Source organism: Aquarana catesbeiana, linkage group LG12 (assembly GCF_042186555.1).
Source record: "Aquarana catesbeiana isolate 2022-GZ linkage group LG12, ASM4218655v1, whole genome shotgun sequence".
NCBI lineage: Eukaryota > Metazoa > Chordata > Amphibia > Anura > Ranidae > Aquarana > Aquarana catesbeiana.
The window spans coordinates 130,939,440-130,958,261 of NC_133335.1; the positions used below are offsets into that span (position 1 = coordinate 130,939,440).

Sequence of the window (18,822 nt, forward strand, 5' to 3'; positions counted from 1 at the left end):
GTAGCGACTCTTCTGAATTGAATAGAAAATAAAGAGACACACAAGATCTATTTGAAAGTTTGGAAGAAGTTCAATTCTTGGTGCGCAGAGAGCTCCTTTAGCGTTCGCAGCCCAGTTGCAGTGTTGGCGTTCCTACAGAGTGGAGCAGATAAGGGACTGGCTCTTAGTACTCTTAAAGGTCAAGTTTCCACTTTAAGTGTGTTCCTTGAACAACTCGCAGTGAATCCTTGGATATCCAGGTTCTTTAAAGCCTTAGGCAAAGACCAGTCAGCTCCCATCCTTTTCCGGTATGGGATCTCTAGTATTGCAGGCTCTTACCGGGGGTCCCTTTGAGCCTATTGAGTTTTGTACGGTAACATTTTTAACCCTCAATCACTACCGCAAGGAGGGTTAGTGAGCTAGAAGCCCTCTCAAGGAGGGCACCTTTTCTTCAAGTTTTTCCGGATCGGATTATTTTTAAAACCGATCCGGCCATTTTGCCAAAGTTGGCTTCAAAATTTCATAGGAGCCAGGAAGTCTGTCTGCCCACTTTTTGTTCAAATCCTGTAAGAGAACAGGAGCGCATCTTCCACAGGTTAGATGTCAGGAGATATGTATTAAAATACTTGGAGGTTACGGATCAGTTTAAGCGATCCGATTCCGTTTTTGTTTGTTTTTCTGGGGCTAGGAAGGGGTCCAAAGCTTCCAGACATACTATAGCCAGGTGGTTGAGGTTGGCTATCAGTCAAGCCTATATAGCAAAAGAGGTGGAGGTCCCGGAAGGTATTAGGGCTCATTCCACTAGGGCCATGGCAACATCACAGGCAGAGTGGGCTGGTGCTACACCCGAACAGATCTGCAAAGCAGCAACGTGGTCAAGTTTTAAGACTTTCATTAAGAACTACAGACTGGACTTGTCTGCCCAGCACCAGGCCTTCGGGCGTAAAGTTTTGCAAGCAGTAGTCCCACCCTAGGGTAAGTGCTCGCTTATTCTCTCAAGTGTGCTGTCCTGAAACACGAAAAAGGGAAGATAGAAGTTACGTAACGGTTTTTCCAAGAGTCTTTCAGGACAGCACCGGTACCCACCCAAATAATTTTTTGCCACCAGGACTTGAGAGCATCAGGAGTAAGAAGGTTGGTATGATGTGTTCTTGTGTCTCCCTACACTGGCCAGAGGTTCCCGTGGAAAAACTGATGGGCTAGAGGGATGGCGTGGCTTAAAACTCTAGTGGAGGCGGTGTTTCCTGAAAAGGGAGGAGCCGAGGCATCTCAAGTGTGCTGTCCTGAAAGACTCTTGGAAAAAAACGTTACCGGTACATAACTTCCATTTTTCTCCTCACGCAAAAAAACGATTACCGATCTTCTGTTTACATCACGTGATCAGCTGATCATGTGGTAAGGGGCCGGGATCCGATCTGTGATCACCCGAGTTTTATTGACTCGGTGATCACAGCGTGCACCCTGCAGGGGGCTTGCGGGGAGCGTGCAAAGGGGAGGACGTCTATTGACGGCCTCCCGGCAAAGTAGGTCCACGCTGTAGCCGTCATTTGGGTAATGCATGGATCTGAAGGGGTTAAAAAGGGCAGAAATATATCCCTGGAAACTACAGATCAGTCAGCCTAATATCGATAGTATGTAAGCTATTGAAAGGGATGATAAGGGTCTATAACCAAGATTTTGCTGATTGAAAACCGTATCATTACCAGTAATCAGCATGGATTTATGAAGGATCATTTGTGCCAGACCAATCTATTATCATTCTATGAGGAAGTGAGTTATCTAGATAAAGGAAGGCCGTTGGATGTGGTGTATCTGGATTTTGCGAAGGCATTTGTTACAGTCCCCCACAAACGATTACATTACAAACTGAGGTCTTTTGGCATGGGCAATAGGATATGTACCTGGATTGAAAACTGGTTACAGGGGTGTGTCCAAAGGGTGGTGATAAATGGCGAGTACTTGGAATAGTGGTGTGGTGAGTGGGGTCCTCCAGGGATCTGACCTGGGGCCAATTTTGTTTAATTTATTCATTAATGATATAGAGGATGGGATAAATGGCTCAATCTCGATATTTGCGGATGATACAAAGCTCAGCAGGGCAATGGCTACTGCGCTGGATTTGGAAACCTTACAGGGAGACCTAAATAACATTAATGGGGGAATCCAGGATGGAGAAACATCTGGGGGTCCTAGTAGATGACAGGCTCAGCAATGGAATGCAATACCAAGCTGCTGCAAGCAAAGCCAACAGAATATTGGCATGCATTCAAAAAGGGGATTTACTCGAGGGATAAAACGATAATTCTCCCACTCTACAAGACTCTGGTCTGGCCACATCTGGAGTATGCCATCCAGTTCTGGGCAGCAATCCTCAAGGAGGATGTGCTGGAACTGGAAAGAGTTCAGAGAAGGGCAACAAAACTAATAAAGGGACTTTAGGACCTCCGCTATGGGGAAAGACTACAAGCATTGAATTTATTCTCTCTGGAGAGGAGACACTTGAGAGGGATATGATAGTAATCCACAAATGTCTTACTGGTGACCCTAGCATAGGGAAACAACTTTTCAGTGAAAGGGAGTTGGCTCCCCTGCACGAAACCACGTAGCTATACGTCGGGTCGCGGGGTCGGGATAGCAGGCGCGCGCCCACTGCACAGCGGAGGTGCCGATGCTCGTGGCCGCCGGTCGCTATGACCGCCGGCTACGAGCGATCGTGAGCAGGAGACACAGAACAGGGACGAGTGTGTGTAAACACATACGTCCCTGTTCAGTTCTGACAGGAGTGACAGATTGTGTGTTCCTATTAGCTAGGAACCATGATCTGTCACTTCCTCTAGTCAGTCCCCTCCCCTTTCGGTTAGAATCACCTCCCAGGGAACACAGTTAACCCCTTGAGCGCCCCTAGTGTTAACCCCTTCACTGCCAGTGACATTTTTATCGCATTAATCGCTGTATTAATGCCAGGGGTTTGGAAAGTGTAGGTGTCTGAAAAGGGGCAGGCTGGTGTAAAAGTTATCCAGATATATGTGATATCCTTTTTACAGAAGTGGGTATGTCAGGTCGCATACGATTTTTCTAGTTGTGCCCATGTAGATTGGACACTCAGGGGGCTGGAGCTGGGAATCTTTCTTCGGAACGCATACAGATATCCTCTGGCTCTTTCACATAACTTGTAGAATTTGACTCCATATTTGGCCCTTTTGCTTGGAATATATTGTTTTATTCCTAGCCGACCAGTAAAGTGTACAAGGGACTCATCCACACATATGTTTTTATTAGGGAAATAAAGCTCAGAAAATGGTGGGAAATTGGTTTTTATAAGTGGGCGAATTTGGTATAATTTTGTCATACTTGGGATGATCTCGGGGAGGGCACTGGGCATTGTCACTGAAGTGAAGGAAGCGCATGATCATCTCATAGCTGGACCTGGGCATTACGGAGGAATAAATGGGCATGGGGTGGGTAGACCAGTAGGCATGACCCTTATTTTTTTTATTTGTAAGCCTCATGTTAAGGGAGAGGCCCATAAACCATTTGGACTTCTTCAAGGTCAGCTTTCTCCACTCAGTCGAACGGGCATAGGATGAACCAGGTTTGTTGGCAAACTACTGCTGGGCAAATAGATTTGTCTGGTCCACAATAAATTGGCGTAAAGTGTCAGACAAAAAATTAAAGAAAAACCATTTCAGAAAAATTCTCAGTATTGGCCTGCACACCTGGTTGTGCAGTGAAAGGCGGAATGGGAGGGACCCTTTCTTCCTCTGATTTGGTCACTGGTCGATTGCTTTCGATCAGTTCAAACGCCAGATTGAAATCTGACAGAGAACTCCCTGCTGTTCTCATCAGTCATGCTTAGGATCTGAAACACCTCCTCACTGGTGTAAACTTTTTAGGACATGGCTGGGACTGGTAGACTGCTGATGGTAGCTGTGTGATGGGTGGCTACATGACAGGTATTCTGGTGATAGTACTGATAGGTGATGTGCGACAGTGTGCACTGCTGACGGTCGCTGACGGGCGACAGTGTGCACTGCTGACGAGCGACAGTGTGCACTGCTGACGGGCGACAATGTGCGCCGCTGTTTTCTGGGTACCCCCTGGAACCGACATCGCCGTGCTGCACGCGCTCCCCATCGCGCATGCTCAGTTTCAATGTGGCAACCGCCATATGATGTTGTCCCAGAACGAGAGCCGCCTCGCTCCACCGTCTCATTACTTTATGGCGGGCGGGAGGCGGTTAAAGAAGAGATTAATTATCTTATTTACTTTTAATATAGAGAGTAAATATACACTTTAAAAAGTAAACAGCCTACATTCCTTGAGTAAGTCAACCCCATTGTCTACGGCAGACTTTCTACACACAGGTGTTGCAGGCCAGACATCTGAAGATAAAGTTTGTTCTTCCACAAAGAATAGTTTCACTGCTGCCATCTAGCGTAGTGTTCCTCAACCTTTTTTTACTGCACCCTTTTCAAATATTTAGGCATCCCACACTTGAGGTTGAGGAGGGGACGGTAAAACCACACAGGCGAGCTGTAATTTTACCCCCAGCCACTCCCTCTTTAGCTGCAGAGACAGTGGCCGGGATTGTACACATGCCATGGGAATGATGCTTTGCTTCTGAGCTGCAGCAAGAATTATACTTCCTGTTGCATTTGGTGGGCAGTACCACCCACCGAATGTGACCCATTCAAGTGAATAGGGCCACTCTGCAGCTGTCTCGAAATTGCATGCAGTTGTGGCATGGTGGTTTCGACATTTAGGGGGTTAAAACGGGCAGTGAGGAGTCAACATACATATAGTGTAGGGGTTAGGGTTAAAAGTGACATACATATACACACATGCATATAAACAAATATATATACACACAGACAAAACCATATAGCCTTTTCAAAAAAATGCAGGTTTACTGTAGCTGGCTGATGGCCTTCTCTACTTGGCTGACTTGCACTTTTAAAATCACATTCAGGACCCGCACTACCAGAATAAGTATTAGTTTACACAGTATTGCATGGTAGAGGGAGGTGGAGCATGTCGAGGCTCTGCACATTACTGTTGCCTTGATTGAGCTCCCACTCTTCCGACATGGTGTCAAGCGTTAAATTGCTTTTGCCCTCTAACCCTGCGTTTCTCAGCCAGGATGCTACAGCTTCCATGACAAAGTCAGATGGCACCCTGGTTGAGAGAGGTTGATCTAGTAATAAATAGATCAGCCTCTCTCAACCAGGGTGCCATCTAAGTTCAAGCTGTCAAATAAAAGAGGGAACAGCAAAGCGTTTTTAACCCTTTAATGACTAAGCCTATTTTTGAAATTTGGTGTTTACAACTTAAAATCCGTATTTTTTGCTAGAAAATTACTTAGAACCCCCAAACATTATGTATATTTTTTTAGCAGAGAATCTAGAGAATAAAATGGAGATTGTTGCAATATTTTATATCACACGGTATTTGTGCAGCGGTGTTTTAAACGCAAATTTTTGGAAAAGGGACACTTTCATGAATTTTTAAAAATCCAAACAGTAAAGTTACCCCAATTTTTTTGTATAATGTGAAAGATGATGTTACGCCGCGTAAATAGATACCAAACATGTCAAGCTTTATAATTGCACACACTCGTGGAATGGCGACAAACCTAAGAATTTCCATATGCGACGCTTTAAATTTTTTTTACGGTTACCAGGTTAGAGTTACAGAGGAGGTCTAGTGCTAGAATTATTGCTCTCGCTCTGACGATCGCGGCGATATGTCACATGTGTGATTTGAACACCGTTTACATATGCAGGCGTGACTTCCATATGCGTTTTCTTTGCTGTGCGAGCTTGCGGGGACGGGGGTGCTTTAAAAAATTTTTTTTTTTTTTTTCTTATTTATTTTATTTATTTTTAAATTCATAAAGTGTGTATAAAAAAAAAAATGTTTTGATGACTTTTATTGCTGTCACAAGGAATGTGAACATCCCTTTTGACAGTAATAGGTGGTGACAGGTACTCTTTATGGAGAGATCGGGGGTCTAAAAGACCCCCCATCCCTCCTTTACACTTCAAAGTATTCAGATCGCCGAAAACGGCGATTCTGAATACTGTGTACTTTTTGAAAACCGGCGCCATTGGCAGCCGAGTAAATGGGAAGTGACGTCATGACGTCACTTCCGCATTTACAATTTGAAGGCTGGAACGAAGCCGCCCACAGCTTCGTTCCAGCCTGCCCAGAGCCGCCGGAGGCATCGGATTGGTCACCGAGCCTCCGGATCGACCGGGAGGCCCGGTAAGAGCGGCGGGAGGGAGGGACGTCCCCTCCCGCTGCTCCGGTATAACAGCCGAGCGGCTTTTAGCCGCGTCGGTTGTTATACACGGATAGCCAATCGCCGGCTCTAAACAACGGTACCGGGATGATGCCTGCAGCTGCGGGCATCATCCCGGTATAACCCCCGAAAGCCGAGTACGCATATCTGCATACGGTCGGCGGGAAGGGGATAATAGTCTGTTGGATGGGTTAGCAAGAAGCATGGTAGACAGTATGTCAATCTTGTGAAAAGACCAATTTTATTTTGCCATGTTTACCTTATTCCTGTAGCATACTGACAGTATCAAAGCCATATATCATTTTCTTCATGACATTTTCTCTTTGCATTGCAAAATAAATCAGTGTAGTGTGGCAAAACAATTCATATACAGTCCAAAGTCCCATAAGGTTATATGTGTAATCATACAGATCCGACAAATTGTGAATATAAAAAAAATCTGAATTTTGAAAAACAAACAATCTTCGGTGAAATATATTCCTATACTTCAAAGCACCCTGTGCCTGCTCTCTTCCTGCACAGTGACAATCCATCATCAAATGAAGGGCCTGCTCACCTCCATACAAATCAAAAATCACTCCCCTCTTTATACCTCAGGCAGATTCCTCCAATCCTCTTTATTTAGTGAACGGCTTCCGTCCTCTTGACTCACCGAGGATCACCCCAGATTCAGCTCACATATTAACCACTTGCCAACTGTAGATGTACGTCATTACTTTAACGTTAAAAACCAGGGTTATGGCAGCAGCTAGCTTAAGCAAAGCAAAAAGGACAAACATGGTGTACTCTGTATTGACCCTTTATTAAAACCCCATTTAAAAACACACTTACAAGAAAGTAAAATATGCACGCTTCTCAAAACAGTATCGTCCAGATCACCACCTCTAGCGGCGCGATGACACAAGCTCGACTCGGGCTCTGCTGAAGAAACTCTATCACGTGGCGCAACGCACCTGGTGAGGAGTCGAGCTTGTAACGCCATTCCAGAGTTGCGCTGCTAGAGGTAGTGACCCGGATGATACTGCTTTGAGAAGCGTGTGTATTTTACTTTCTTGTAAGAGTGTTTTTTAGTGGGGTTTTAATAAAGTGTCAAAACGGTATACACTATGTTTGTCCTTTTTGCCTTGCTTAATATGAGCTGAGTCTGGGGTGATCCTCAGTGAGTTTAGAACAGAAGCCGTTAACTGAGGTTTGGAGGAATCTACCTGGGGTATAAAGAGGAGTGATTTTTGATTTTTGTATGGAGGTGAGCAGGCCCTTCGCCTGGTGATGGATTGTCGCGGTGCATGAAGAGAGAAGGCACGGGGTGGTTTGAAGTATAGGAATATATTTTACTGAAGATTTTGTTTGTTTTTCAATATTTATTTACTTTTTTTTTCCATATTCACTATTTGTATGATTACTGTATGTATGTGTATGATTACTCATAACCTTGATGGGACTTTGGACTGTCTATTGTTTTGCTGCGGTACACCGATTTATTTTGCAATTTTTCTTACAGGTGTCGTGGAATCACTTTCACAGTGTTTGGCTGTAAAGTGCTTTTCATATTTTTTTCATATTTGTTTCACGTCTATTGATGTAATTTGAGTGGTTTTATTGACTTATTAATTGCGCTGATTGTAATTACCATGTATATTTTCTCTTTACAGTCCTATGGAGATTATCCCCTTAAAACCTGTCAAGAAAAATAAAGAGCAGAGACCTAGGCACCTCCTGACTGACCTTCCATTACCTCCTGAACTTCCAGGAGGAGACCCATCCCCTCCTGAGTCTCCAGAACCCAAAGTAGTAACACCTCCACAACCACCAGTAAGGAAGAGACCAAAGTAAGTTTGTGTCCATTTTTTTTTCTTTTGTAGATGTTTGGTGTAGTGGCTGATCTCCTGTTAATGGTACCTGCAGGCGTTTCAGTTATTACTGCATTATGTTTACTCTAGGGCAGAGATATGCAATTAGCAGACCTCCAGCTGTTGCAGAACTACAAGTCCCATGAGGCATAGCAAGACTCTGACAGCCACAACCATGACACCCAAAGGCAGAGGCATGATGGGACTTGTAGTTTTGCAACAGCTGGAGGTCCGCTAATTGCATATTCCTGCTCTAGGCTTTATGTATTAAATTTGTTGTCCTGCTTGTGTGAAAATTTGGTGCCATTTCACATAGTGTCTTTGCACTAATATAAGATAAATATTACTTGTTTTTCAGGTAAATGCCTCAGTTAATTTTCTGCTCTAGGCAACAAAAATTTGCCTATAGTCACCCCAAAATATATATTTTTTACATGCTCTAGTGATGAGTTTGCTTTGATCTGTGCAGTTTAATGAAGGTCACTGCACTTTGTGAAGGAGCCCCGAGGCACACAAACACAACATAATCTCCATTTTTTGCAGAGTAAGCCTGTGTGATTAATTAAATAGCACTTATGTCAAACCTCAAAAAAATGAGGCTTGACATGTAAAAAAAAAAAAATGTAAAAAAAAAACTATGATATCCAAAATTATACATAGGAAAAGCATAAAAAATGTATAGCTGATTAGTTTAGAGTTAACCTGTAAATGAGTCCTGGTAATATAAAAAAAGGCAATGGACGCATGTGTTTGCATAGAAAACTTTCTAAAAGGATGTGATCATATCCATATATAAAGTTTTATTATTTTCCCCAACGCTTATGAAGCCACTTGCATTGTGTACTGCCCCGGGGATGAGGCTGGCTCTCTATGCTGATCTCATTGCCTGTGTTTTTTTTCCAAAACGAAGACTGAAAGATGGGTAAGCATTACTCTGGTTACAAATTTCCTGCAAATTACAACTGAAGCCAAAGTACTCATTCATTAGCACTTCCAAATTTACTGTAGAAACAAAATATCAAGGAAACACCCATGCTTTATTCTATGTACCTCTAACAAAATAAAACCCAACTGTTGCTATTGGGTGTACTCCCTGTACAGCCAAACTAAATATGAAAGTGAATAAAAAGCAGCGCTATCTCCCCTTATATATTATGTGCATCACATCTTATGCGAACCAAAGAAAAACAAAACCAATACCTTTGATAAATATAAGGTGAATAATGTAAAACATAAATACTCAAAACAGTATCGATCACCGACCAAGTGATAAAACTTTGTTAAATAACTGTACATATCCACTATCGCTAATGGAAAAAAGTGAGATATATATATATATACAGTGGGGACGGAAAGTATTCAGACCCCTTACATTTTTCACTCTTTGTTATATTGCAGCCGTTTGCTAAAATCATTTAGGCCCCTTTCACACTTATACGGCTTCAAAGTCGCGAGATTTTACCGTGATTTTGCGGCGGGTATTTTGCCGCAATTTTACCGCGATTTGTCTCGATTTTAGCGCGATTTGGAAGCATTACTAGTTTGTACGACTTTGCCACAACTTTGGCATTAACAAATGAAAACATACAGTAGTTGGTATGAATCATGAGGGGGAACTCCGCGCCAAATTTTAAATAAAAATCGTCGTGGGGTCCCCCCAAAATCCATACCAGACCCTTATCTGAGCACGCAGCCCGGCCGGTCAGGAATGGGGGTGGGGACGAGCAAGCCCCCCCCCCCCTCCTGGACCGTACCAGGCCGCATGCCCTCAACATGGGGGGGGTGGGTGCTTTGGGGCATGGGGGGCGCCCTGCGGGCCCCCCACCCCAAAGCACCTTGTCCCCATGTTGATGAGGACAAGGGCCTCTTCCCGACAACCCTGGCCGTTGGTTGTCGGGGTCTGCGGGCGGGGGGCTTATCGGAATCCGGGAGCCCCCAGATCCCGCCCCCCCACCCTTTGTGAATGAGTATGGGGTACATCGTACCCCTACCCATTCACCTAGGGAAAAAAGTGTCAATAAAAAAACACACTACACAGGTTTTTAAAGTAATTTATTAGACAGCTCCGGGGTCTTCTTCCGACTTAGGGGGTCTCTCCGGCGTCTCCTCCCGGTGTCCTGATCTTCTGCCGCCTCCTCCGCTATCTTCTGCAGCTCTATTGCTAGCGGTGGCCCGGACTTCTGCCTTCTTCTTTTCTTCCAATGTTGACACGACGCTCTCTCCGGCTGGAATGCTCTCTGAGCGCTCCGCAATGGACTTATATAGGCGGTGACCCCACCTCCTTATGAGGTCACTGTCCCGGGGCATGCTGGGGCTGTGCCGTCATAAGGGGGCATGGTCAACCGGTGACCACGCCCCTTGTGATGGCACAGTCCCAGCATGCCCCGGGACAGTGACCTCATAAGTGGGCAGGGTCACCGCCTATATAAGTCCATTGCGGAGCGCTCAGAGAGCATTCCAGTCGGAGAGAGCGTCGTGTAAACATTGGAAGAAATGAAGCAGAAGGCAGAAGTCTGGGCCACCGCTAGCAATAGAGCTGTAGAAGATAGCAGAGGAGCCGGCAGAAGATCAGGACACCGGGAGGAGACGCCGAAGTTGGAAGAAGACCCCCGAAGTCGGAAGAAGACCCCAGAGCTGTCTAATAAATTACTTTAAAAACCTGTGTAGTGTGTTTTTTTTATTGACACTTTTTTCCCTAGGTGAATGGGTAGGGGTACGATGTACCCCATACTCATTCACAAAGGGTGGGGGGCCGGGATCTGGGGGCTCCCGGATTCCGATAAGCCCCCCGCCCGCAGACCCCGACAACCAACGGCCAGGGTTGTCGGGAAGAGGCCCTTGTCCTCATCAACATGGGGGCAAGGTGCTTTGGTGTGGGGGGGCCCCGCAGGGCGCCCCCCATGCCCCAAAGCACCCACTCCCCCATGTTGAGGGCATGCGGCCTGGTACGGTCCAGGAGGGGGGGCGCTTGCTCGTCCCCACCCCCATTTCTGACCGGCCGGGCTGCGTGCTCGGATAAGGGTCTGGTATGGATTTTGGGGGGGGGGGGCACGCTGATTTTTCGGCGTAGTGGGTTCCCCTTAAGATCCATACCAGACCTAAGGGCCCACGCCGGTTTTTTCATTTAAAATTTGGCGCGGAGTTCCCCTTCATGATTCATACCAGACAACTGTCAGCACTGCCTGTCGCTCATCGCGAAAGAAAAAAAAAAGTTTTCCTTTCCCGATCAGCGAGCCAGGCTTGTGCTTACAAAGTCGTACTGAAATCGTGTCTATATTATTCAGGTATGATTTGCATGCTACTTGAGGGTTTAACATTGAGGTCTATGGAGTACAACTCACACAGAAGTTGGACCAAAGTAGTGCAGGGATCAAGTCGGCACGACTTAAAGTCGTGCCAATATGAATGGTAGAGAGGTAGAAAGAAATCCTGGATAGCCGCACTCTGGGATAAGGACATCTTTATTTATGTAGCTACGAATAAGCATCCAAATGATGTGAAATGCGTTAGCAGTCTACCACCCTGTACGTCTCTGCTATTGACTGTATGTTTGGATGTTATTGAAATAAAGATGTCCTTATCCCAGAGTGCGGCTATCCAGGATTTCTTTCTACCTCTCTGCAAACCAGCAAAGCCAGCACCTGGAACCAGTTCTTACTAGGGCGGTGTCATTCCAGAGCAAGAGTGTTTGTGAGCTGCATCTCCTTTTTTCCAATATGAATGGTAGTCATTGAAAATCATGGAGAATGACTTGTCATACGATTTTGCAGTACAAAATCGTGGGACAAGTCGTATAAGTGTGAAAGGGGCCTTAAGTTCATTTTTTTCCCTCATTAATGTACACACAGCACCCCATATTGACAGAAAAACACAGAATTGTTGACATTTTTGATTTATTAAAAAAGAAAAACTGAAATATCACATGGTCCTAAGTATTCAGACCCTTTGCTGTGACACTCATATATTTAACTGAGGTGCTGTCCATTTCTTCTGATCATCCTTGAGATGGTTCTACACCTTCATTTGAGTCCAGCTGTGTTTGATTATACTGATTGGACTTGATTAGGAAAGCCACACACCTGTCTATATAAGACCTTACAGCTCACAGCGCATGTCAGAGCAAATGAGAATCATGAGGTCAAAGGAACTGCCTGAAGAGCACAGAGACAGAATTGTGGCAAGGCACAGATCTGGCCAAGGTTACAAAAAAATTTCTGCTGCACTTAAGAGCACAGTGGCCTCCATAATCCTTAACCGGTTCAATACAGGGCATTTTCACCCCCTTCCTTCCCAGGCCAATTTTTAGTTTTCAGCGCTGTCGCACTTTAAACGACAATTGCGCGGTCGTGTGACGTTGTACCCAAAAAAAATTGACGTCCTTTTTTCCCCACAAATAGAGCTTTCTTTTGGTGGTATTTGATCACCTCTGCAGTTTTTACTTTTTGCGCTATAAACAAAAGAAGAGCGACAATTTTGAAAAAAACTAAATATTTTTTACTTTTTGCAATAATAAATATCCCAATTTTTTTTTTAAAAAACGAATTTTTTTCGTCCGATACGTATTCTTCTACATATTTTTGGTAAAAAAAAATCGCAATAAGCGTATATTGATTGGTTTGCGCAAAAGTTATAGCGTCTACAAAATACGGGATAGATTTATGGCATTTAAAAAAAAAAAAAAATGTATTTATTTTTTTTACTAGTAATGGCGGCGATTGCGATTTTTTTTTTTTTTTCGTGACTGCGACATTATGGCGGACACATCGGACACTTTTGACACATTTTTGGGACCATTCACATTTATACAGCGATCAATGCTATAAAATTGCATTGATTACTGTGTAAATGTTACAGGCAGTGAAGGTGTTAACCACTAGGGGGCGGGGAGGGGTTAATTATGTTACCTAGGGAATGATTCTAACTGTAGGGGGCGGGGACGTACAAGGGGAGGAGACCGATCAGTGTTCCTCCGTTCTGGGAACACAGATTGGTCTCCTCTCACCTGACAGGCTGTGGATCTGTGTGTTTACACACACAGATCCACGGTCTGGCCCGGTTAACGGGCAATCGTGGGTGCCCGGCGGACGTTGCGGCCGCCGGGCACACGCACCGGGTCCCGAGCAAAGCGGCGCGCGCCCCCTAGGCGGCCGGGAACCCGAGGCCGTCATATGACGTCCACCCAGGATGGGAGATCCCATCTGTGGACGTCATATTACAATAGCCAGGTATTGAAGTAGTTAAATGGAAGACGTTTGGGAAGACCAGAACCCTTCCTAGAGCTGGCCGTCTGGCCAAACTGAGCTATTGGGGGAGAAGAGCCTTGTTGAGAGAGGTAAAGAAGAACCCAAAGATCACTGTGGATGAGCTCTAGAGATGCAGTCGGGAGATGGGAGAAAGTTGTAGAAAGTCAACCTGCAGCCCTCCACCAGTCGGGGCTTTATATATATATATTAAAAGTGCAAAAACAATATTAATCACTTATATGTGCAAGAGATATTAAAATGTTCTAAAGTCCATAAGCATCAAATTAAACCTCCAGAAAAAACAGCATTAGTCCACAGTGCTCTGTGCATACCTGTGCAGAGCACACTCTTAATACTGTGCTGGTAAACAGTCTTGTGCTCCGGTGCCACCAACTATTTAAATGCACATTCACCGGATTGCATTGACCTCCTTTTTTTAAGAAGGTCTAAATGCACTACAGAATATAGGCTTCTCTCTCTGCTTATGGTTCAATCGCTCCTCTCTACTTTATGTATATTAACCACCTCAATACAGGGCACTTACACCCCCTTCCTGCCCAGCGCCGTCACATTTTAAATGACAATTGTGTGGTCATGCTACACTGTAAATATGTGAAGTTTTTATCATTTTTTTTCACTCAAATAGAGCTTTCTTTTGGTGGTATTTAATCGCCACTGGGTTTTTTTTTTTTTTTTTACAAAAAAAAAAAGACCTAACTTTTTGAAAAAATAAATACATTTTTTCTTAGTTTCTGTCAGTAAATTTTGTAAATAAGTAATTTTTCTCCTGTACTGATGGGCGGCACTGATAGCCAGCACTGACTGGCATTACTAATGGGCACTGATTGGTGCCACTGGTGGGCACTGATTACTGGCACTGGTGGCGCTATATTGTAATCGGGGCACTGATTATCTGTGCCCTGATTACATGTGTAGATGTCTCCTGCGAGGAGATGCCGCTGATCGGCTCTCCTCGCCATACTCTGTCAGTTTCAGGCGAGGAGCGCTAATTACCGGCATCTCCGTGATAACATATGACTGGTTGTGATTGGTGATCACATGGTTAAAGGGCTGTGGCTGTTTACAGAGATAGGGGTCGCATGTGCCCTAACAACACGGCGCAGCAGCGATCGCTATGTGCCCCCGCCCGCTCTGGGACAACGTCATATGACGTCGTCCTAGAACTAGAGCCGCCCCTCCGTAATTTGACGGTGGGCGGGTGGCAAGTGGTTAAAGTGGTTGTAAAGTCACATATGTAAATTACTTGTATCCCCTCTGTTTCAGGAAGATATAAAATAGTGTTTCACTTTTTTAAACATAATCCTAAATATCTTCTTGCACAGCCCAGCTGTGCGGTCATGTGACCTCTCTCCGCTCTCCTTCCCTGATCTAAGATGAGCAGCAGGATGAGCTGAGATTCCCCCCTGACGTATGCCAGTCAGCGGAGGGAGGTCACTTTTACCGCACAGCGGGGCTGTGCAAGAAGGTTTTTAGAATTATATTTAAAAAAAGACTGACATACAGAGGGGATAGAAGTAGTTTATATGCATTCTTTTAGAGCCATAGCGACAGGAGGGGAGGGGTGGGGAAAAGATTGGCACTTACAGCACAGACTACTGAGCTGACAGGCAGGGGCTGGGGGAGAGTGAGAGACTGATCACACACACAGCAAGATGACCGAGGAACCTAAACTGACCACGGTACCATGGATTCGCAGCTATGATTACCGTGGTCAGTACACATACGGGGGACACGAGAACAGGCAGGATCAACCAGGTATTTTACATCATACAATGGGACAAATTACAGTGCACAAGCACTATGCTATAGATCTTGCTCCAAAGGAAAAAGAACAATTTTTTTTTTTTAGGGTTACAACTGCTTTAAAAGAGAAGCATGTTTTTTTTTTCTTTTGGATAATCATACTTACCTAGGTGGATGCAGCATCAGACCGATTCTGCAGCTGTCCCCCGGCGTGTCTGCACTGAGAACCGAGTCACCGAACACCGCCGATGGCTTGGTTCTCGCACCTCCTTGAGCAGAGAGCTGCTGACTGTCAGCATTTCTCCTGCTCTGCTACTCCACGCTCATTGGAGGGCTGAGCTGTGGAGGGGTGGGGAGCGGCCATCTCATCGGCTCGCTGAGACTGCCATCAGTCAAGGCAGCTGGCGGATCCAGACTTCCTAAGTCGGGATGACGAGCTGCCTCGACTGATTGCAGTGACGTCAGCAAAGAGCGGACTTCAGACCGCTCTCGGCTGTAAACGGGTCACAGGAGTGCAAAACTAGTTGCACTCCTGTGACCCTTAGAAGCCAAGCCTAAAAAGCTCAGGCTGGACTTCTCCTTTAAGGGTAAATCACACTAGCAGGTCTTCTTTCTTCTATGAACCAGCAGGAAACACTCCCAGAATGGGCCGCCCGAATTCGTCAACATTACTCCATAACCATTGTACAGTATATGAAAAACTAATTCACCAAGGTTTATTAACCCCTTCATGACGCAGAGTAAAACAAATCCTAACTCATGAATTTGATTTTACAGCTTTGACATTTGTTAGTAAAACTACATGTCATCGCAACTACTGTGTATCCAGGTAAATTGTACCTTGATTTTTCAGGACAACTTAGGATTTTCATTTTTTAAACTTACACTTATTGTAATGCCCACCCATAGTTCTGTTAACTTTGGATCGTAAAAATTTGCAATATTGTCAAAGTATGGGTTTTTGTTATGTAATAATTTCCCCCCGGATTACCGGTCGCGGCCGCCTAGGTGACTAATTCATCAGCCTGCCCCGTTGACTCTTGGGATATCTGTCATCAATCCAGGAGTCTTCTGGCATCTAATGCCCTGTACACACGACCGATTTTCCCGTCGGAATAAACTCTGAAGGTTTTTCCAACGGAATTCCGCTCAAGCTGTCTTGCATACACACGGTCACGCCAAATTCCGACCGTCCAGAACGCGGTGACGTGCAACACATACGATGGGGCTAGAAAAGAGAATTTCAATAGCCAGTGCGCCACCCTTTTGGCTCCTTCTGCTAATCCCGTGTTTATCTAGTTTTAGTAGAAGTTTGGTGAGGGGCGATTCGCGCTTTTCAGCTTTCATTATTGCTCTTCAGTTTGTGCTTGTGGGGTTTGTATCTGTTCTTTAGTGCGTTCTTGTCCGCTCATTTCTAATTTTCAGCTCGCTCTTTATAGGCCTTGCTGTTCTTCAGTGCGTTCTGTTTGTTCGTTCTGAGCAGCGACCATTTTGAAGCCATGTTGCGGGGACGTACTCGTCGTAGAGTTCGTGCTGTGTGGGGGCTTGGTGTTGGGGTTCATACTTGGACCCAAGCCCACTCCATGAACAAGGTGGGGAGGAGTTCATAGACCAAGAATTGGTTACTCCAGCGTGACCAATTCTCTCATATGCCTTTGCTGTGTGGGATCCAGGAGAATAATCCTGATGATTTCAGGAATTTTCTCCGGATGACGGACCCCGTTTTTCACCATCTGTTGGCTTTGCTGTCCCCTTATATTATGAAGCAGGACACCTGCATGCGGCAAGCCATCACTCCGGGGCAGATGCTAGTCGCCGCGTTGCGGTAATTGGCAACGGGGAGAAGTCTGCAGGACCTCAATTTCTTGACAGGCATCTCCCCCCCGACTCTGGGGATCATTATCCCAGAGATCTGTTCTGCCATCATTCAGGCCCTTCAGAAGGGGTTGAGGGGCCAGCTGGCTGAGAACAGCCACGTATGTGAGCTCGCCCATCCTCCTCCTCCAAGTTTCTCCAGCGTTGCCTTTATTTTGTTACCCAGAATAAATGGAGATTTTATTTTTCACAAATACTTGCCTATGTGTTTTTCTACAAAAAGGACAGTTTGTGAGTAGGCAGGTACATTTCAGAAATACAATGTCTAATTAACAAGGGACACCAACCAACCTCCTTGAGGTTAAAAAATACAAAATAATAATGTTATTGTGGAAACTTGACACACAAAATAAAAAAAAAAATATGGAGATCACTAGAAAATAATTTTTCAATAATACAAAAAACAGGAGATCTTGATGAAATAATAAAAAATAAATGACTATAAAAATAATTCAAAACATTATTATGGAGATCTGGCTTTAAAAAAATAAGATCATTCATGAGATCGCGAGAAATAATAAAGAAATAAGTTTGTCAGAACTGTGTGAATATCAGTAGCAAAACAACTTCATTATTCTAGCATTATAAAGCACAAAAGAATGCGCTGCATTAAAAGATCGAAGAATTTGCAGTGTGAGGAATGTGCCATCTCCATTACGAACGCTAGTTTTACCAGACCGATCGCTTCCGTCTCGTACTTGCTTCAGAGCATGCAACGTTTTTGGTGTGTCGGAACAGCATACAGACAAGCGTTTTTTTTCCTATTTTAGTTATTTTTTTAGTCGGAAAAATACAGAACATGTTCTCTATCTAAGTCCGTCTGAATTTTCGACGAAAAAAGTCAGATGGGGCATACACACGGTTGGACTATATCATGAAAAGCTCACATCAGACTCTTTCTGTCGGAAATTCCGATCGTGTGTACGTGACATAAGCCTTCTCAAAGTGTGCCACACACAGTGTCATTACTGCGCAGGCGTGAGACCGGGAGGTGCATGCACGGAAACCCAGAAAATAATGCAGGCCATCTTCAGCTGCACACAGCTACCTACCATGGCTGCTGCTAGGTTCAGAGGAGAATAAAAACAAATGATTTGCTAAGTAAATTGAGGATGGAAATGTACAGCAATATCCAATGTGGATGATGTAATTTACAACCATGACCGTGATGTTATAATTTGGCTTATCAGACTGTAGCTTCTCTTTAAGGAGCCAGTATGAGTTCCGTCCTGAGTGGAAATGACGTTACAAGAAGGCTCCATCATATGCGTTTTGTCACATCCTGATATCTTCAGGAAGCGGACCCAGTGCAACTTCCTCCACTCTGTAAATACTCTATCCAATTAACCATGTGATTACACCTCTCCTGTCGCCTATTTTTCACAATGATTTGATTGCACGTAGTGCATCCAAAAACCCCTCATGGATTTTGAAGGCAGATTCCAATGTACACATATATAACAATTGTATAAATTTTATTGAAAACTTACGGTAAAAAGGGAAACATACGCCCTGTAAAAATGACATAGTGACAAACAACATACAAATATACATATCTCATAGCTTGGTGTACAAAGTTAGCCTTATAAACCATAGAGTTGTCTATGTTCAACTTCAGGTCAGCCCAGGTGAACATGTTTCAGACATATAGTCCTTCCTCAGGGGATGGGGTATATTTCCTTTTAGAAATAGACATATGACAATTAGTTACTGAGAATCTATTCATAAACATACTAGGGCCTAAACAACTAATCGATTATGAAATTAATCGATTACTATTTTCATAATCGATTAATCGGCCAGTAACATA

General features: G+C 44.5%; 1 protein-coding gene across 7 annotated transcripts in view; it reads left to right on the plus strand.

Moving 5' to 3' along the window:
- CDK12 (cyclin dependent kinase 12) overlaps positions 1–18,822 on the plus strand; it is a 480,052-nt gene that overhangs the window by 80,054 nt on the left and 381,176 nt on the right. For all 7 annotated transcript variants that reach the window (XM_073608346.1, XM_073608342.1, XM_073608343.1 and 4 more), the window contains one exon: positions 7,933–8,109. In XM_073608346.1, coding sequence (XP_073464447.1) covers positions 7,933–8,109 — 177 coding nt within the window. The remainder of the gene's footprint in view (positions 1–7,932; positions 8,110–18,822) is intronic.